Raw genomic sequence first — 22471 nt, forward strand, 5'->3', positions numbered from 1 at the left:
TCCATAAAGAGAGGTTAATTAGTTTTTTTTTCTTTCAATTTTTCACCTAGTGTTTGGAGTCCGCATTAGAGCTTTGATTAATTTAGATCACGCACTGCATGATCCATTCGAGAGTAATGCCCCCAACAAAATTTTCTTCATACTCAAAACCCGAATCCGAGATCTAGTTAACGATGAATCAGTCTCACCACTGCACCACAACTCATATTGGTAGAGAAAGGTTAATTATAGGTTATGGAAAAACACACAACCTTGTGGGTGTGTTTGGTATGGAGGTAAATGTTTATTTATTTTTTCCATGTTCGATTGATCAATTTTTTTGAAATATATTTTCTCTAAGAAAATAAGTTGGACAAAAAAAGACTTAATGGAAGTGGGAAAAACTTTTACAAGTGATATCTGTGTCATTTAAGTTGGGGGGTTTTTGTCACTCATTCCCTATATTTGATACTTGTATTAAGAGTGAAAGCAAATTTAATATGGGTGAAAATCATTTACAAATTACATCCCAACTTTAGTTTAAAATCAAACCCCTCCTCCAACTTTGAGATATAGTTATTATCCCTTTTTTTCTTCGTTGACTTTTTAAATATCTATTCTATCCTTACGTTATTAGTTTTTATCTTATTTTTTGTACCTTTTTAAAATCATAATTATTTTATTATTTAATTTATATATATAAAAAAAACTTCCTATAAACAAACGAAAAATAGAATAATGAAAAATATTAATTGAGTAGAATCATTTTTCTAACTAGTATCATTTCCCTATTAGATTAAATTCATGTATGGTTTCTAAATGGATTTGCCAATTGTATGTATCTATAATCCCAACTTTAGTTTAAAATCAAACCCCTCCTCCAACTTTGAGATATAGTTATTATCCCTTTTTTTCTTCGTTGACTTTTTAAATATCTATTCTATCCTTACGTTATTAGTTTTTATCTTATTTTTTGTACCTTTTTAAAATCATAATTATTTTATTATTTAATTTATATATATAAAAAAAACTTCCTATAAACAAACGAAAAATAGAATAATGAAAAATATTAATTGAGTAGAATCATTTTTCTAACTAGTATCATTTCCCTATTAGATTAAATTCATGTATGGTTTCTAAATGGATTTGCCAATTGTATGTATCTATAATCCCAACTTTAGTTTAAAATCAAACCCCTCCTCCAACTTTGAGATATAGTTATTATCCCTTTTTTTCTTCGTTGACTTTTTAAATATCTATTCTATCCTTACGTTATTAGTTTTTATCTTATTTTTTGTACCTTTTTAAAATCATAATTATTTTATTATTTAATTTATATATATAAAAAAAACTTCCTATAAACAAACGAAAAATAGAATAATGAAAAATATTAATTGAGTAGAATCATTTTTCTAACTAGTATCATTTCCCTATTAGATTAAATTCATGTATGGTTTCTAAATGGATTTGCCAATTGTATGTATCTATAATTTAACTTGTTAAAGAATACTTATAGTGTATTCTGATTTCTCTTCTTAGGAGGTGACCACCAATTTTAGGAACAACTAAACCACCCTTACTCATCAAAATGATGAAACATGGTGTTTTTAATGTTCATTGTGATGTGCTAATGTGATTTCCATGCCAATCAAGACATATATTTGTAATAATAATCGTATTTTTGCTTTTTAATTTCTTTTATATATATACTGATTTAATACAAAATTCAAATCCGGTTAAATATTGACCATTATATGTAAGACTATCATTGTCTATGGTTGAATATATTAACTAATCACAACATAAATAGCTGAAGTTTTCAAGTATTTGACATTTTAAAATTTCATTGGACCTATAGTGCGCGATTCAGATTTAATCGAACTCGGGCTCCATTACTTTTGTAATGAACTTTCCTCGATTCTGTTGCTAATAAGATTATGATTACATATATATTTATTAACCTTAAAGTATAACAAATATTGATTAAATTAAGATATTTTCGTTAGAGAACGGGTAAACTCATACCTTCTTCCATTCTAATAAAAGAAAGCAACAATTTTTTTTTTTTGTATTTTATATTTACTTGAGGAATGCATTCATATTTCATCTTGATAATTTATTTGTATTGCATATTTCTATCAAGTTTAACCTTACAATTTAAGAATAACTAGAAAAAATTCTCGCAAATAATGCATATAGACGTGTCTTTTAAGGATGGATAGAAGACTTTCGAGAAAATGAACAAAATAGTCCTTAATATATGGGTAATGTTTTATCTCGTTCCTTAATGCATTTTACTTGATTGAAATGGATCTAAAAGTTTGCTTTATCCTCATTTGTAGCTTTTCGTCTTGGGAAGCAATTAGTTAAGCTTTTGTTATTGCGACTTGAGTAATTTGAATTACTAAGTATTCATTCTAGCTACTTTGGCTCTGTAACACTAACTTCTAATGTATCATTATGAATTCAACATTTGAATTTTATAGAATCAGATTAAATCCTTTACCACTTAATCACTAATTTGTTGGGTTCAGACCTCATTACTTATACTTCTTTATTTGATTTTTAACACATATAATACAAGATCTATGCTAAAAAATTTACTTTGTTTACCAGGATTAAAGTACCATTTTACTTCATACATCTTTTTATGATAACTTTCAAACATATTAATTGATTTTTCTAAAGTCCATTTCCGTAGTTTATCAATCAAATAAAAATTTACATATTGATTGTTATCTCACCGTTTTTTCGAGTTAAATGAGTATTTTCTTAAATTTACTTTCCGAAATGTGCAATTTTAATAAGAGAAGTCCACTAATTGCTTAATTTTTGTGAGAGTAAGTGTGCATCATCTTATTTTTCTTCGTAATTTATTATATCCCTTTTAGACCACGTTCTAACAACTCTTGTGCAATTTGAAGATTTTTTGAAAAAATATTAAATGATGATCTAAAATTCATAAATCACTGCAAAATTTAGAAGACGATTTAATATATTTTGTCGATAAAATTGAACAATATCAAACATTATATTCTAGTCTATTGTTGTTTGAAAGAACAATCTTCTAATGACTAGATTTTCAAAACTTTTACAAATATGAACCAAATTGAAATGTTGTCGATACATTCTCATGAAAGACAATTGCACATTTAAAAGATCAAATAAAAATATATAATATATATTTATCGATTTTTTTTAAATGAACGACTATTTATGTCAATTTTCCTTCGTAGCAAATCACCCCAAAACATGGGCTTGTGTTACACTTAGGCCCAAAACTAAATCTTTTTGGTAAAACCCAAACTCTCCTCTTCTTCTCCAGTCTGAAAAATTACAGAAGCAATTCAGCTCTAATACTACAAAAATGTCACAATTTTGGAAACCAGGAACTGAACGGCCCCGTCTTGTAGATGATGAAGAGGGTGGTGTTCTTCTCTATACTACATCTTCCTCCTCTTCCTCTGGGTAATTTTTTTTTAAATTTTAATTTTAATTTTTTGTATATGTTGTTATTTATGTAATATTTGTGGGATTTCAAGATTTGGGTATGGGAGTTTAGAGAAGCAAAGACAGAGGTTACCTGTGTACAAGTACAAGACTGCTATTCTTTACTCAGTGGAGACTCATGCTACTACCATTATTGTTGGAGAAACTGGAAGTGGAAAAACCACTCAAATTCCTCAGGTTGTTTTTAGTGATTTTCTGTAAAGTTCATATTTTTAATTTAGTATGATGTGAAATGTCCTCCTTGGAAAAATATTTGACAGTCTTGAACTTGTTGGGGTTGGCGATATGAACCCTCAGACCTCAGTATCTGTTATGATTTAGTATTTAGGCATTCAACATAGTTAGACTATGAACTGTCTTCCATTAACCAGACTGTGGTGGAGCCATGACTTCATTAAGGGAATTCAAAATATAAAGAAGAAAACTCACGAAGAAGCGATGAGAATTCAGCATATAACATATACTAGTATTAAGTATATGTACATTAAAAGGGAAAAAGATTGACCTGTCTATGCAGTGTAGGTGTCAGTTGACTCACCTTGGACAAAGGTGACTCTGGCACAATTTAATAAGGGGATTAAAAAATATGCCTGAATGCATCTTCGTCACTACAACTTCACTTATATCAAGGGGATTCTAAAACTTATATACATACAAAAAGATTTATGTTTTAACCTTTTTACACAGTATTGTTTTCCGATGAACTTCCTTATTTGTGGTTTTGGGGGGAGGGGCAGTTATGCAGCATGTGATGTGGTATCAGTAATAATTTTGAGTTGCGAAGAGTGGAAGTATGTCTATATATTTGTAGGAGCAAGAGATATATAGTGGGAGAAAATTGCTTAGCCTCATAATGGCAGTGAATTGTTTCTCCATAATTTGGTTTAAAATTCATCAATAGTTTTGGCAACCAAACATCAGAAATAATTTTACAAAACAACCATGTTTTCTGCTAAACATATTACTGTCAAGTGGAACCATAGGTATGTATCTTTATTATTTGTCTAAAACATGTGAATGAACATATTGCTTTAGTTTGGTTAACAAAATAAACTCTTTTAGAAACTTGAAAAGTTTAATGGTATTTGATACATTTTAATGTGCGCAGTACCTGAAAGAAGCTGGTTGGGCTGAGGGAGGGCGAATGATTGCTTGTACCCAACCAAGGAGACTGGCAGTCCAGGTGTAGTATTCTGTTACTGAGCTCTATATGCTCTTTAATAAGTGAACTTTTGTGTCTTATATGTTTGTCTTGATATCATTCTAATCGAGAGTAGATGCAAGCCATATGGCTGCTTGTGAGGGACAAATATATTTGTACTTGTAACTTTATTTTTGAGACTCTCCTGGATACTTGTATTTACAATTAAAGTAGTTACTCTTCGGTTTTGGTTAAGAAAGTGAAAATCGCTACTATTGACATCTAGTTGGCCCAAACATATTGTTAGAGTGGATTATAATCCCACATTGATTGGTGGTTTGCTTGTATGGATTTGGGCAATCCTCCCCTCTTGAGCTAGCTTTTGGGGTTGAGTTAGGTCCAGGTGTCATATCTTTACATGGTATCAGTGCTAGGTTCATCCCCGTTTGGGCTCCAGGTCCATGCTTTAGTTGGGTCTGGGTGTGAAGGGTGTGTGTGTGTGTGTGTGTGTGTCAGAGTGGGTTAGACCCATATTGGTTGAGTAATGTACTGGTGGTTTGCTTATGTGGATTTGGACAATCCTTCCCTCTTGAGCTAGCTTTTGAGGTTGAGTTAGACCCATGTGTCATATCTTTACACATATGATATTGAGGATCAATGCAGACATCCTGCTCATAATCTTTTGGACCATAATATCTCTTATGGTTCAGTTATTTTGAAACACATCTTTCAAGTCTCAATCTTTTATGTTGTAGGCAGTTGCTACGAGAGTTGCCGAAGAAATGGATGTTAAACTTGGTGAGGAAGTTGGTTATACTATTCGATTTGAAGATATCACGAATGAGGTGGGAGCTCCTTCTTTGTACTAACCATTTTTTTGGGATAAAGGAAATAATCTTTTACTTCATCATCAGTTTTTTAGAGTTCATACTTCATAAATTCCTAAAAGAACAGAAAAATCTTTTGACATCTGCTGGGATTGCATATTTCAAGGTGTTAGGTCCTGTAATGTTCTAGGAAAGAAATTAAGTTTAGTTTGGCATTTCTACGTGACTATGTTAACCTGAAATAGTTTGTTCCTTTTTTTTGGATAAAATATGTTGACCTGGAACAGTAATGGTGGTGTTCTTTCACTACAGGAATTAACTAGGGTCAAATTTCTTACTGATGGGGTTTTGCTGAGGGAAATGATGGATGATCCTCTATTGAGCAAGTATAGGTACTGTTTATGCTTTTTATGCCTTGGAAGGGTTCGAGTGCCTCCTTTTCTATCTTCTTCATCATGTAGTGCTGCTTTAGTTCTATTATTTACACCCTCGTTCTTGACTTTTAAGCTTCATGGAGTCCAAGTGTCAATCATTTCAATGCTATTAGAATATTGTGTTTGGTAGAGAAGACTGAAATAATAATCTAAATTTTTTAAAAGTGGAGATTTATGTGTTGGCTAATCTAATAATCAATGTTTAAGCTTCACAATGCACATGATGGGCTGAGCTTAGAATCCCGCTAGCACTTCTCTGTTTATTATGTTTTTTTCCTTTGTCAAACTCAACACTGAATTGTGAGTAGCATTTCTTTAGAAACTGAGCTAGTAAAATTGGGGAAGAAGTATAGAATCACAGAGAAATATAAAGAAAAAAATTCACTTATCTCTCATGAATGCTGTCTTAACTTTGAATTAGCGTGATTTCTTCCCAAAAACTCAGACGTGCTTATGAAATATAATCCACTTTCTACTTCTAGCAGATACTGAAAATGTCTACTGGAAGGTGAAAATTCTGTACTCTGATTTGTCTTTTTAATCATACAGTGTGATTATGGTAGATGAAGCTCATGAAAGGTCTCTCTCGACGGACATCTTATTGGGACTACTGAAAAAGGTTGATCAGGAAGTACTCTAGACTGTTTATATGTATTTTCTTATCGTTTGAGTGCACTTAGTTTAATTCTTTTCTCTAAAATTTTTATTGTTCCTATGGCTTCTGCAAAATTTAGATTCAAAGGCGTCGGCCTGAGTTGCGTATTATAATATCATCAGCTACGATTGAAGCAAAATCAATGGCTGCTTTCTTTAATACCAGGTTGGTTCTTCTTGTGACAAATGTTTACTGAAGCTTTATAATTCTATACTCAAAAGTTCAGAAAGTTTGATTCTCCTTTATGCTTTCTATTGATGCAATTTCTCAGTAGGTTATGCTTCTTGTTTTGAGTTGTATTCTCTAAGTGGATATATCAAGTATTTTTCACCTTGTTGGAATAAGTGCCTTGTCTTATTTTGAATATGTAGTGGAAAATGTGACCTTTTCTTGCACCAGAATGAACTCCCTTGAAAAACATTTGCGCGTGTGTAAACGAGTTGCTCTACCAACCGAGCTATAGCCCTTAGTGCAAAGTTTAAGAACAGGTCATATTTAAGTAAATTGTTCCCAGTGCACTTCCCTTTTAGTGTTAAATCACGAGCTCTGAGGGCTTCTCCACGGGTCCTTGTGGGCAGTTGAGGTATGCGATCTTTTCTATCCAGGGGGGTTAAGAGGGGTGAGGTATGCTCCTGGCATCTTGGAGTTGCTCGATGATGGATGGAAGAGTTTGAACTCATGCTATCAATTCTTTTCCTCAAGACTCAAGTTTTGGCTATAGCCTTTGTTGAATTGAGTAGAGAAGACAATCCCTAGAATAGAGATTGAGCTGATCTTATGCAAACTCTGGAAACATATTAAAACAAGGATTATTGTATATTAGTTTTGATAAGTTGTTTATGAGAGCTAATTGATGAATATTTATTGGGTTTTGGACTAAATGATTACTTGCTCTCAAAGTGAGAACTAAAATAAAGTGAATACTTGTTTCACTTTTGCTTTGTCACTCACCTTTGGTTCCTGTCTCTTGAGTCTTTTGGTATTGGTTTGACACAATGATATAGTAGTCCTTGTGAAGCTTAAGATTAAGTGATCTCAACTTACTTCTCCCATTTGTGACCACTCTTTGTGTGTAAATTTTGTTAACAGGACGTTCAATGGTCATAGTGCTAGTTAGTTGGTACATTAGTGAATGATGTTTCCCGCCTCTGTCTGAGCAATGCTTATGTGGAATTTTATCAATGCTATTAAAAATGATGACAGAAACTCTACGGTAAGGATAGAAATGGCTTTTGAAGAAGCGGTTGATTTGTTACTAGCTATAGAAAAACGTGAAGTACTTTTTTTTTTAGTAACTGTGGTGTTTGGGCTAGCTGGCATGCACCTCAACTAATTCCACTGTGTGCACTAACACTTCTACACGTGGCCAAAAATTTGCAGAAGACGACGGGAGGAGGAGCAAGGACCAACAAAAGAACCTGCTATTCTGTCAGTTGAGGTATACGGATTTGTTCTTTGCTGTCTGCTTTGTCTGCATAACCAGAACTCAATAAAGTTAATTAACTAGATTGCTTAGTTGAATTGCAGCATGTCTATAGAATCATTACGTACTCTGTGAACATCTAGGGTAAAGGATTTTGTTTATGATATTCCTTGGTTGATTTGGAACCTTACTGAAATATCATCTTTTTACACTGTGACCTTCTAGGGTAGGGGATTTAATGTGGAGATATTCTATGTTGATGATCCTGCTTCTGATTACGTTCGGTCTGCTGTTTCAACAGTAATGTCGATCCATGACCAGGTACACACTAGAACAAGACTTCTTTGAACTATTTGGCTACATCATGCTCAAATGTGAAAAATGTCGAGTTTAGTTCTCATTGATGAAATCTCTTCTGTACCCTTGATTCCCACTTGATGATAATGTGTGTACAACATGGTCAGTTTTTGGCTAAGTTGCCCAGACTCTTCACTTTCGGTGCCGCACCCATGTCGGATTCTCCAAAAACATACTACTTTTGGAGAATACGACACACCTATTGACATTTTTTAAGAGTCCAAACAACATAGGTTTTTGGGCACCGTTGCTCTCATCAGAGGCGCGTCTCTGCTAAATAATTATGGTCCAGCTAACTTCTTTTCATTATCTTATATTGAGTTCTATGGCTACTCTGAAGGATATGTCTAATGAAAATTTTGAAGCACGTGGTAAATAAATTTCCAAAGACCCATTTAAGTTGAGGGGGTTGTCTTATTCAGACAATTCTTGGTGCAGAAACTCAGCTGAGTGTTATGCCTTTGTTATGTTGTTTCGTTTGTCTACAATGTGTTGCATGTGACCTCTTGTACTAGATCTCTTTGAATGAGACTATGATTGAAATCCGTGATGTCTCAATGCTGCCTCTAGTGTAGTAATTCATTTTTGATTTTCCCAGGATAACTTTCCCATGATTTCTTTCATCCTTCATTCTTAATATACTATCATACAACACTTGATTTATGGCTCTTCATTTATACTTGTAGGAGCGGATGGGAGATATCCTGGTGTTTCTCACTGGTCAAGATGATATTGATACTGCAATACAATTGCTCACTGAAGAAGCCCAAAGTAGTGGGAAGCAAGGTACTGAATAATCCTTGTAGCCATTGCTAAGTGTTAATAGAATTGCTGACAAATAATAGAAAAGTGGTTGTAGATAAATACATTGCCTTGTATGAAATCAAAGAAAAAAAAAGGATAGATAACATACGTTTTTCAATTCACTTTTCTTGCAGGACTGGTTTCTGTGCCACTATACTCGGGACTTCCTCGAGCAGATCAGGTAGGGTAATGCATCATGCAGTTTTTAAGGTTAAGATTTTGTTGAACTTTCACCAAATGGTTCTGTTTCTTCCAATTGTACAGGACCTTGTGTTTTCCCCTACTCCCAGAGGAAAGAGAAAAGTGATATTTTCAACAAATATTGCTGAGACGTCATTGACTCTAGAAGTATAAATCTGAAACCTTGGGGTCAAAATCTTTGAGGCATACATGTTATCATGTTTGTCTTCATCATATTCCTGAGTTGGAAATTTTCTTTCTGTTTTCAGGGTATTGTCTATGTTGTTGATAGCGGGTTCTCAAAACAACGTTTCTACAATCCGGTACTTTGTTTCTCTCTGTTTGACTTGACTCTTTTCCCATGCTTTTTTGTTCAGGTTTTTGTGGTTGATGATGTTACTGTTATTCTGATAAATTTCTACACCATGTCGATTTTGGACCTCATTTTGTAGCAATTTTCTAAATCGTCGTTCTGGTTTTGTGCACCAAGAATCAGTATTGCCATATCTTACATGCATTACCCGTTTTCAGATGTCATGACTCCTGACTGTGCCTTTTGTAGAAACATTGATACTAAGCTTGTGTTCTGTAAGCTTGAATTTCTTACCCTTAAGCTCCCTCGTTCTTCCTGTTGGTCACTTCGGTCCATGTAAGCATGGATGTACAAAGCATGCTTTAATGAGCAAAAGTGGGAAGATAATTTGAGTCTGTCACTATGAAGAATGTGCTCTATATGTTGGACTCTTGCTTCTTCTGATGAAAACTATCCGATACTTTTATATTGAGCTTTCCTCAGTTCTGTTGATTTAGTTTCTGCCTTTCTGGTAATTAGTGCATAAAGATTGCAATATAGAAATGCCAAAAGAAATGCAATGTATGCATGTTATGCCTGATATTTCGTTTATTTTGGATCTGCTTTAAATCAGATTTCAGATATTGAGAACTTGGTAGTGGCACCAATATCAAAGGCATCTGCTCGACAAAGGGCTGGTAGAGCTGGAAGAGTTCGACCAGGAAAATGTTTTAGGTAGGTGGCTCACCACGTAGAAGCACCACAGAAGAATCCATATCATTATGTAATGATTGATTTTTTCCAAAGCTTAACACTCCCCAAGTCCAAAATTGTTGTATCATATCTCCAGTGTAGTTTGGTCCTAATTAATCTTAACATTGCTTGACACAGAATATAATTTATATGTAAGGAGTCTTTTTTATGCTAGTCAACAAGTGGATAAACTAAAAGGATCTATCTTCTCACTTTTTTGCATGTGAAACAATTTACATATTAAACTCCCAATTCAATGCGTTATTCTGCAAACTTTTCTTGACATTGCAAATTCAAACCATGTCATTTGATTCACAACAGAGTAAGTACTTGTTTGTAGCGCAGCGCATTTTATGTGAATTTAATGAATTGACGCCCTTCTGTTCCCATCATAGATCTCAGTTGGTGAATAAGATCACCTTGTTTGTGTCACTGGTTCTATTTTTCTAATGACTATATTCAATTAGGAAGTAGAGATTCTTAATTTGTCTCTGGTATAATACCTTTCGTGTAATAAATATAGTTGTTGACTCTTCTATTTTCCTGTTCAGGCTCTACACAGAAGATTACTTTTCCAATGAGATGTCTGTGGTGGGAATCCCCGAGATTCAAAGATCAAACCTCGTTTCCTGTGTCATCCAGGTATGTCTTTCTTGAACCAAGAAGATGCTAGTGCCGTGCCTTTTCTTGCTATGACTTGATGTGTGTGGAGCTTTAAATATGACCTCCTTATCAGGGAGGCTGGCTAGATCATCTGCCTTGTAAAAATTTCATGCCTGATGTGTTATTTTCGTCATTTTTCTCAATCTTCCAACAAAAATGAAAGGTTGGAAGGAAATGAGACCACTATCAATAGAATTTCCCTAATGTGCATGAGGTAGTTTTAAAAAAAAAAAATCCCTAATGTGCATGAGCTTTTGCTCTACAATATCAAGTATTTTGTGTTTTTTCTTTCTTTTCTTCATTGCAAAGATCATCTTTTTGATTAATCTTCTCTTTCCATACTTTGATCTAACACAACATCTGAAGACACAAATAAAAATTATTGTTCATGAAAAATGAAATTTCCTTTTATGCTTTATTTTCCATAAGACCACCAAAGTTTGCTCATTCATGAAGCTTCTATTACTTGATTGGGGGTAATTGGCTTATTCAGCCTCTATTTGTAAATAGAACATGTTGAAAGGATTGTTGTGTTGCCTTTTGTATGAGTTTCATCTCCTTTGTGGCGTCAAATTTTCAAATCTGAGTCTCATCCTACTGTTCAGCCTGTCAAGAAATTTCTTGGATATTAGCTAATAACGTTCTTATCTATGTCCCAGTTGAAGGCTTTGGGCATCGATAATATTTTAGGTTTTGATTGGCCAGCATCTCCATCACCTGAATCGATGATCAGAGCACTTGAAGTACTGTACTCACTTGGAGTACTAGATGACGACGCCAAACTTACTTCACCTACTGGATTTCAAGTTGCAGAGATTCCACTGGTATGTTTCGGACCAGCCATCTCATATGCTCTGTTAAATTTCCTCACTTTTTACTTCTTTGCTGTTCAGTGCAATCTTTTTTTTGCCAGCTCCAGGAGTATGACTTGCAAGTTGGAGACTTCCTGTCAAATTTACAGTTCTGTTACCTTTATTATGACATTTCTCACCAAACACTACCCCTCTTCCCCATTCTCCAATAAAAGCATTAAAAAGGAAATACATCTTACAAAAGTATGAGCAAAGAAATATTTACACAATTATGAAAATAAAGTAACACCTAAGGGAGTGGCCTAGCAGGGAGACCCCGTTCAAATCCCATCAGTGGAAAAGAAGTGCTAGGTGATTTCTTCCACATCTGTCTTAAGTCTTGGCGGGCATAGTTAACCAACACCTATGCTGGTGGAAGCAAGCGGCAGGTACCTGGTAAACCGAACACCACCATAACAAAAAAGAAAAAGTAATAAAGAGTTCTACAATTGAGGGAGAGAGAGACACACACAATTCTTTTACTCCCATTGGATACTCAATTTAATTTCGTAGAAGCCTTTGCTTTGGGGCTGGTAATTAGACATTTAGAGTATGAATATTTGTTGCCAGCTGTGGCGGTTGAGGCGACTTGCTTAAACTGCAACACTGAACTCTTTTTCCTTTGTTGTAGTCTATCGTTATCACTAGCAATTGGAAGATGCAGTCTTGACTTTATTCATTTTCTTCTGTAACATCTAATTGTTAATGAATAAAAACCAGTTACCCCCAAGACAGCTTATGCTGTATACTATATATAGCTCTCTTATACTGATGCACTGTGTTGTTGAGTGCCATAAGTGTCAGATCAATAGGAAGTTGATTAACTAGATGCTTGATGCTTTGTTGAAGGTCTCTCGGTGCATTACAATAGTGCAATGTGTCTCTCAATTCATGGATCTAGGAATTTTCTTATTCGCGCAGTTTCTGAAACTTGTATTTTTGTGTAGGACCCATTAATATCCAAAATGATCTTAGCTTCTTGTGAGTTTGGATGTTCGGAGGAAATAATTACCATTGCTGCTGTGCTCTCCATACAGGTAAATCCTCGTTTCCGAACCCTAATTGATTTAGCAATAAAACAAGACTTCTATAATTTGTCAGATCAATATATTGTTTATTTTTGCAGTCTATTTGGATTCCTGTTAGAGGAGTACAGAAGCAGTTGGATGAAGCTAAATTGAGATTTGCAGCTGCCGAGGTTTTTGGTTTCTTCTTTTTCGCGTATTAGGTTCACCTCTGTAATAACTTATTTGTGTTGTACTTAAAGTATACGATGAACTACACATTTGACAACTTGCAGATGTGTCTCATAATAGATAATGGTAAAATTTAGAGCTTAAATAAATTACACTGTGCTGAAGATGTTAATAATTTTCTTTTCCACTTTTCTCCTGCTTCATTATCACCTTTAGTTTGTATTTTCCTCTTGTTGTAATAAAATTATATTTTTTGTTCTTTCCTGGGATTTATGCCAAGTAATCTTTATAATTTGTGTCCATTGTCATTTGATTCATCCGAACCGACTGTTTTGTAGATTAACAATTGTTTACTCAAGTATTGAGTTGCTTATTGGAGTGAGTACAAATTTATCTAATGGATACTTAACTTGTATGAAAGATCCCCAAGGCTACAACTAAGTTCAAACTTTCTAACTTGTAATTCTCAGGATCTTGCACTTCCCTTTTTTTTCCTTGTTCATTTACTTGATTCATTGCATAAGCAGAAATGTTTTCCCAGTCAAGAACTCATATTGGTGCAAAATAAAAAAAAGGACACATATTGTGTTTTGTCTTGTGATTTCTACAAACTTGCCACTCTGCTAACTATCACCTTCAAGGCTTAAAAAGTATCCGATGGAGTTCAATAAAATAGCACATGCAATTAGAAAGTTTGTGTAGATTCAATACAGTCACTAATTGGAATTAAGACTGCTGCCTATTTGTTTCTAGTGATTTACTTGTTTAGCCTTCTTCAAGTAAATTCATGTGTAACTTCGATATACCTTTGCAGGGTGACCATGTTACATTCTTGAATGTGTATAAAGGATTCATTCAGTCTAATAAATCTTCGAAGTGGTGTCACAAGAATTTTATAAATTATCATGCCATGGTATGTCCCAATCCAACTTCCATACGAAGCATTTTGGATGTTCTACTTTTTACTTTATGCAGTGTTTCGTGAACGTTCCCCTTGTGACATCCTTGATTTTTTCCCATTATGCAGAGAAAAGTAATTGAAGTTAGGGAACAGCTGAGAAAAATTACACAACGGTTGGGCATAGGACTGAAATCTTGTGAAGGGGATATTCAGGTAACTTAATTTGCTGACTCAGTTGTTAATGTCAATAGCATTCAACAGACCGTGGAGCAGTTGCCCATGTTTTAAAACTGATTGCTCGCTTGTCATTGACTGAATATTGTTGCCTGAATCATTCTTTTCCGCCACCAAAAGGCCGTCAAATTAGAGCTGCAACTGCCGCTAAGGCTTCAATTAAAATTATTCACAGGTTTAGAGATTGCAGCTTGGTCACTTTCTCAATAGCAGCATATTTTTTTAAACTTTTTTGGGGCAACTCTTTCTTTTATGATGTAATAGGCGTAACTAAATTTAGTCATTTCACAGGCAGTAAAGAAGGCAATTACGGCAGGTTTTTTTGCCAATGCTGCCCGCTTAGAAGTGAGTATGAAGTTTGGTACATGTAGCTATTTTTGTCTTAAAAGGCACTCTTTCTGTTTCTGCCTTATTTTTCTGATATGATCATATTTGATAACTTCTGTTGCTGATATTTGAAACAGCCATTCAGTCACAATGGGATGTACAAGACTCTCAGAACTTCTCAAGAAGTGTATATTCATCCTTCATCTGTGTTGTTCAGGTATTTATCTATTAATGTCTCTATCAAACTCTGATAGCTTGATTGGTTTGCTGATATTACGGAGACGTAAGAATTATTTTCCCTTAGTAGTCATAATATGAGGAAATTATGTTCATGTGTGCGATTTATTGCCATTTTAAAGGTATCAATATTTCTATAACTGGTTTCGATAGTCCCACTATCTAAGTTATTAAGAATACTAGTCATTTCTGTTGCTCAAGTGCTCAAGTTGGAGAAATCCCATGTGGGCTTCTTGCCCAGCTTCAGTTGGGGCACAAGTTTAGAACTCCATGGAGTATGGCTGATGTGCACCTGACTCACACATCACGTACTTTGTCCTTACCACTTAACCAACACCCTAGGAACTAGGAAGATCTATCATTCTCGAGTCAAATCCATAATTAGGAAACGGTAACATTCCCTTTTTATTGCATCCAATTGTAGCATGGCGTGGTCAAGAACTTTCTCGTTGCCATCTTTCCTGCTATATGTGTGCATGAAAGATGTCTGGTTTTGTAGCATCCATTTTTTTCACATTTCCCTTGTTGGTTTCACTTACATGTCTAGTTTATAATGTGGTTTCTCATATTTAACAGGGTCAACCCGAAGTTCATCGTGTACCATTCTCTCGTTTCAACAGATCGTCAGTACATGCGAAATGTCATCACTATCGATCCTTCTTGGCTAACGGAGGCTGCACCTCATTTTTACCAGAAGCAGTTGCATAGTTCTATTCCTCAATGATACACACAATTTTCTTGGATATTCCTTGGCAGCCTCATTCTGGTTTGAAAATTTTGTTGAGTCATTTGTAAACCTTGTAAATTGGTTATACTTTTCTCCCACAGGCTCAAGAGAGATCAGTTAAACACTTTTCGCTTGAAAATTATACTGTATATATAGGTTGAATATTACCTTTTTTTGTAGTAAAGGTAATTAAGATGATTCAAATTTTACCTCCAAGGCCTAGCTCAAATGGCAAAAGGTGAAAGATTTGTGGCCTGGGTCGTAGGTTCAAGCCCCACACCATGCAAAGCGAAGCCTGATATTTAAGTGGAGAAGGGTAGAGGGGCGGGCCCATTATCCACCGAGTTTAGAAGGTTGTGATTGGTTCAAAGGGCGGGTTACATACGGATTTCTTGGTTATAAAAAAATAAGAAAGACGACTCAAATTTTAAACCAAGCCATAGCCAACTTGGTACATGAACACTATTTGATCATTAAATCAATTAAAAGTACATATACATGACTTATTGCAAGTTGCAACAATTATAAAGACAAAATAAAAACAAAACAAAACACAAGTAATTTTACTAGAGGAGAGTGAATGGGGACTCTATTCATAACTTTCCTTTATTTTTCACACCAGTACAAGTACATAAGTCTTAATTATATATAGACTTTCATATAAACTTAAAGATGTATCTTCATAAAGCGTGTGGTTAAAGAGGAGGTTGCAGATTTCTGATCTTAGCTTTAGACACAACAATAGCCACAAAGGCCATTGCAAGTTGAGCAATAGTTACAATATATAACTTGTCCAATTCTGAAAATTCTACCAAGATTCCTCAGTAAATGGTGCCCATGAAAAAACACTCCCTTGGCTTCACTAGTGGTGTTTCCATTCATTGCTGCATCAAAAAGTGTATGTAGAGCTTCATATTAGTTAGTGACGGAATCAGAAATTCATATAAGGGGATTCAAAAATACAATAAAATAGTATCGCATGCACCCTATATAGTATTTAGACATGTAATATAACTATTTTTGAACGCCCTTTACCACTATATACTAAAATTCTCCATGATGTCAAGAAAATTCAACCGTTTATATATAACAAAAAAAACAAATAAAAACATTTTTTTTATAATAATAAATAGATGGAGACAGTAAAATTAACCTTGGGTAAGTGGAGCAGGGGCCTCAGAATTCATCTCCCTTGCAACAATTTGTGAGGATATTATTAGTAGAATAACCAAAGAAAGGTAAATATTTTTGGAAACCATTTTGATTAACAAATTAAACTGTTTGGAATTTGAATTTATTTTATTATTTTTGCTTATGAGAAAAGACATGCATTTCTCCCCTATTTATAGAACTCAATAATACTTGCATGCAACAATCAGAAAAATAGAGGAAAATGTTGAGGACTTACTTTGAATTCTTCAAGAAAAAAAAGAAAGATTTCATAAAGACCTTCTTTTGGGGTCAAAAAGATGGAAATGTAAAATATTATATATATTAGTTAATTATATGGATCATAAAGACTTGCTTTAACTAAACATAATTTACGGAGGATACGTATCAACCTATAGTATTATAATTAGGAGGGCTGCGAAGGTCGAAGATTAAGGTAGATAGTCAAGTGTTATCTAGTTTCTATTATCAATATTGTTATTATGATACCATTGAACTTTATGGTTTTAGTTCAAAATTCTATCACAATTTATTATTTATTATAAGTAAATAATTATTTATACATATTTATACTTTATTTGTCCTAATTTATGTGACACACTTTCTTTTTAATTCATCTAAAAAAGAATCAACTTTTTCATAACTAGAAAGAATTTAACTTTATAATTCTCTTTTTACCCTCGAATAAATAATTTATACCTACACAAATAAATGTGTAAGCTTTGTTTTAGCCACAAATTTCATTTTTTTTCTTAAACTTTGTGTCAAATAATATCAAACTCTGTCATATAAATTGAGATAGAGAAAATAATCTTTTAAACATATATACATAGTCTGAGATTCCAAGCCAAAACTATTGAATTTCAATGAACTCGTAAGCCATAACAGTCACCTTATATCCATAGCTATCGATGGTTAAACTTTTCCGTCCTTAATCATATGTTTTGAATTTGGGTTCATATATCAGGTAGACGAGAGGGATCAGATGCCAAATTAAACAACCAAAGACTTCAAATTAAACTTTGGCCTTTTCGTTGAACTTGTTAAAAGAATCCCACTTTATTAATTTAATACAAAGAAAATAAGACTACAAGAGCTAAATCATTCCAAAGAATTAATTTTAACAACCAATTAGCTCTGAATAGCGGTCAAGTCAATTAAAAAGCACTATAACTTTTTGGTATTAATGATAATACGTGATTTTATACTTTCTCGTAGAATTTTCATTTTGTTAAATTGTTATTATTATTACTTATTTTTTATAATGTGACATAAAAGGTCTGTAAGTTAGCAAAATAAATTTAAAAAACGTCATTTACTAAATAATTATTTCAAAAATGGTCAGTCGATGACGGTAAATACATTAAATATGAATATTATGATAAAATATCGAAGGTACCAAATTAAAATTCAAATTTAATAACTAAAAAGTGAAAGATGAAGAAAGTAATTCCATTGTACAATAAAATTACTACAAGATGTTTTTTATTCATACATTTTTACTAATTATAGCAAGCTCTAAAGCAGAAAGAGCATTACTAATAATATTACATAATTGCCATTACAAAAGTTTTAATATAATATATTAGTCCACACATAATTAATATAATTAATTGTGTGGCTTGGCTTGAGTAACTTTGTCCATTGCCTCACCTTTGTAGGAGCAACACCTATAGCAACCATTGTAATCATGGCCGCAGCAACCGTACCGGCAGTATCCTCCACGTCGTCCACCACCACCGTGTCCATATCCACCACCACCACGTCCGTATCCACCACCACCACGTCCATATCCACCACCAGGATATCCACCACCACCGTGTCCGCCACCAGGATATCCTCCATATTGGGCTTCATGTACTTCATTCTTGTTTTCAGATTTCTTAGCTACATCAAATGTGGAATATGTAATGTTAAAAATAAGATAGGTAGAGACTGGTCAAAATTTTAAATTTATGAATTATGAATTTGTTTTTTTTTTTTAAAAAACAACTTGCTTAGTTCTGAATAAATTATTTATACATGTACGTAGTATAACTTAGTATAACTTAGAATATATATATATATATTCTAAGTTAGATCATTTACTTATGAAATGAAAATCTTGGTAAGAGTCTAGCATTAGTACATACACATATGGAACTTATGGTACTTGTTTTAACCGTAGCAATAACATACTCAATATTATCTTACAAGTGGACGTATTTGAGTCGTTACATATGAATTTTTGTGACAACTTATAGTTGCCACAAAACTAAGCTTTTTGAGTTTTTTTGTGACGAATTGAAAAGCTTGCCACAAAATTCAAGGTCTGGAAACCTTACCCCTACGTATTAGAGAAACAATATCTGATAGACCTCGATTCAAAAGAAGTACTTAATTAAGGTACTTGTTTTAGTGGACCAAAAATGTTGCTAGATAAAAAATTAGATAAGTTATTCAATATTTGACAGACATAAAAGAATAAAATGAGAAAATAATAATCTTACAGTTCTCAGCCAACTCAGTAGCTAAAACCTCAGAGCTTATCATTATAAAAATAGCCAAAAAAAGACCAAGAAACAGAAATGCTTTGGAACCCATTCTTTCTTTTCTTTTTGTAGCTTGAAATTGAAGGATGAAGAAAGTGAAGCATCATTGGGCTTTATTTATAGTAAGATTTCAATACATTTTTTAGATTGAAGTGAAGGACATACATTTACTTAAAAGTCATGTGAGGGTGCATTTATGGTGTATTTGGTTGGCAAGTAAAAAGATGTTGAATTTAACAATTGAGTTTATTACCCTACTATTACTAGAGATAAAGGTTATTTTCACCGCAAATAAGTAGAAAATTGGTGATATAAAAGATAATTTTTCACTTATTTCCTACCGAATTAATTCACTAGAAAAAGTGAAAAACTAACTAAATTTTTTATATGAAAATAGTAGTACTTTTTCTTTTCACACCACCAAAATATTTGGAAAAATAGTCACTGAACATTTTTCAATAAAAAACAATAATTTCTAAATAGTGTTACAATTTTGTTAGAGGTCATGTGAGGGTGCATTTATGGAGTATGGGGTATATATTTCAACATCCACAAATGAATCCGAGGCAAAAACATATTTGAACTTTATGAGTTCTAAATTTAGAAGAACGATATATGTGAGGTTAATAATTGAGTTCTAAATTTTTGATAAGTGTGTTTATCCTTTAAAGAGAATTAATTAAGTTCCAAAGTAATGAAGTCATAATAATACCTATGAATTTGATAGAATTTTCAGTAATTTTGATTCAGTCTTATCTTTATACTAAAAAGTTTATTTAATATGAATAAATAATTTCATCTAGAATCCAAAATATATAAACAAACTAATTAGTAATTACTTACTAATTAACTATATTTAATATTATATATATATATAAAATTAATATAATATATCAAAATACAAATAAATTTTTCTCGAGATGAAAGAGCCTAGTACAACTGCTGGCCTACGAATTAAAATCATTATAAATATTAACTTAATTAAGTACTATAGTTGAGTTGAAAAGTCATTTTAATTAAACCTGCTACCCAACCACCTTTCATTATTACTACTGCTCAAGCTTCCAAGTAAAAAAGAAAATATTATTTTTTTATTTTACAAAAGAAATGTGATAAAACAATTTGAATTCCCAATGTTTTTTTTTAATTTATGATTTGCATTATTTTACTAATGATATCTGTTCTACGTTTAAGTCAGCACACTCGTGCACAAATCGGGGTAATTTGATTATTGAACAGTAATTTGAAAGTTGTTATACATCGATATGGATTAATATTGTGATGCTTAATTAGAGATTTGAGTTTAAAATTTCTATAAATAAATAAATAAAAATCTATTGAAAGTGTTCCTAGAAATAGGAACTACAATGTAAACGCAAAGGGGTGTTAGATATTAGAACAGCGGGAGCTTTCACCTTTTTGCTCTCTTGGTGGTTCAAACTCACAATCTTATTATTGAAACTTGAAAGTGAGGTATACTTATTATCCGATCAACTTCCTTTTATTATAAAAATATTGATTTTAAATCTTACTATCACTCATTATTAAACCTTTTCTTTTCTTTTTTTACATTTTTCATCAAGGAAAAGAATGATCAAGCCTTTATGTGAGATAGAGTATTGATATTTTTAAATGAGATAATCACACATTTCAATAAACTCAACACTTCTATAAAAGATTTAAGATGCTATATTATTTTTAAATATATTCAGAAGACATTGAATAACTCTGACACTAGGTTAGGTTATACAATTCAATAGGTTCAGTCCACCTTTTACCACATATAATGAATCATAAAAGTAGTTAGGTTGAAAAATATCTAGATAGATTATGCAAACAACATGATTTTATATTTTTATTGTAATTTTTTTTTTCTGTTTTTCTAAGATATTCAGACGAGTTTGGTTGGAGATATTCTAGATTATTTCAGTAAATAATAGACTCGTGATTGGAGAAATAGATCAATAGCGAATTGAAATATCTTAGTAGTTATAGAGAAAAAATCAACTAGAGATCTGTTAATAATAATAGACTCGTGATTATGATATTAGATTAGTGACCTAGTCATCAATTTTAGCAACTGAAATATTTTAGTAGTTAAAGAAAAAAAATCAACTAAAGCTCAATTACTCAATTAGATCAGTGATCTAGTCATCAATTTTTTTTCTCGAACTGAAATATCTTAAAAGAAAAAAAATAAAACCAGACGGACATAATATATATTATTTTATTTTTAATTTATAGATAAAAAATATTAATTAGAATCTATTTTGTTAATATATTTTTTATTAGTTTATAGTTTTCAATGTTTAGATATATTATTTTAAATTTGGACTTGTAAAATTTTATAAACATTTAATTTTATATTCAAATCGGAAGTTACAATTATAATGTTATAGTTTTTAAAATTCGAAGTTAACTATCTACTCTGATCTATAAATATTTTGTTTTGTATCCAGTTTGACTTAGCCGTTAATTATATAAATTTAACATAATGATTTCAAAAAGTATTTTGTACTCATATCAATTTTACCGTCTTTTTGAAGATTTCTAATCATTTAACGTTTTTAAAGTTTAGCTTATCACACCGATAAGTAAAAATATATTTAATCTCCTTTTCAATCACCATATAATTATAAATAATAAAAAAAATCAGCTAAAGCCGAAACCAAAAACCCAACTTTATGTGATTTTAAAATTTAATAAATTTACATGACTAATTTAGATTTAGTTTAATAGAAAACTAAATCAAACTGATATGTACGCCCCAAATAGCATGGAGCGCTACTATATATCATAATTGCCTTTACAAAAGTTCAAATATTGAAAAATTATATAAAAAATGGCGGACTCTCTAAATTTTATTGTGCCACATAAATTAGAATATAAGAAAAAACATCTAAATAATTTCAGAGACCTCCCTCTAGATTTGTCTTTATAACACTAATCTCCCTTGTGGTTTGATATATTACACTCATCTCCCTTATTTTGACATTTTTATAACTAAACTAATTTAAGTGTTAAATTTTATTTGATATTCCAAAACTACCCTTATGTGGCTTCTTTTATTAATAAAATTCTAGTCTTTTAATATAATAATCTCCTCTCAAGAGTTTATCAAATTTTCAAGAAGATCTCAAACAACTTATTATTCGTTTTGATTAGTAACTTTACATAAATCCGACATTGAAATTTAAATCATTTTAACCTAATTAGTGGATAATTGTAAAAAAATTTGTTGATAAATATTCTTTCTGATGAAGATCTACATCAAACTGA

General features: G+C 32.3%; 2 protein-coding genes across 2 annotated transcripts; one reads left to right on the plus strand and one right to left on the minus strand.

Moving 5' to 3' along the window:
- The first annotated feature begins 3294 nt into the window (after positions 1-3294).
- LOC125851382 (probable pre-mRNA-splicing factor ATP-dependent RNA helicase DEAH9) lies at positions 3295-15620 on the plus strand. The gene is made up of 23 exons (XM_049531181.1): positions 3295-3447; positions 3522-3666; positions 4598-4672; positions 5386-5475; positions 5770-5849; positions 6441-6510; positions 6626-6711; positions 7927-7984; positions 8195-8290; positions 9013-9112; positions 9265-9311; positions 9395-9478; positions 9580-9633; positions 10237-10337; positions 10907-10997; positions 11678-11842; positions 12817-12906; positions 12996-13067; positions 13880-13978; positions 14093-14179; positions 14492-14545; positions 14665-14744; positions 15341-15620. Exons 1-23 carry the CDS (start codon positions 3347-3349, stop codon positions 15486-15488), a joined length of 2073 nt encoding a protein of 690 aa, XP_049387138.1. The 5' UTR covers positions 3295-3346; the 3' UTR covers positions 15489-15620.
- A 2472-nt stretch (positions 15621-18092) lies between these two features.
- Positions 18093-19307, minus strand: LOC125851363 (glycine-rich protein-like). Its single transcript, XM_049531154.1, has 2 exons — positions 19151-19307; positions 18093-18548 (listed from the first exon to the last, which is right to left on the minus strand). The coding sequence occupies exons 1-2, from the start codon at positions 19242-19244 to the stop codon at positions 18271-18273; spliced, it is 372 nt and encodes a 123-aa protein (XP_049387111.1). The 5' UTR covers positions 19245-19307; the 3' UTR covers positions 18093-18270.
- Between the last annotated feature and the right edge of the window lie 3164 nt (positions 19308-22471).

Source organism: Solanum stenotomum, unplaced genomic scaffold, assembly GCF_019186545.1.
Source record: "Solanum stenotomum isolate F172 unplaced genomic scaffold, ASM1918654v1 scaffold25311, whole genome shotgun sequence".
NCBI classification, from domain to species: domain Eukaryota; kingdom Viridiplantae; phylum Streptophyta; class Magnoliopsida; order Solanales; family Solanaceae; genus Solanum; species Solanum stenotomum.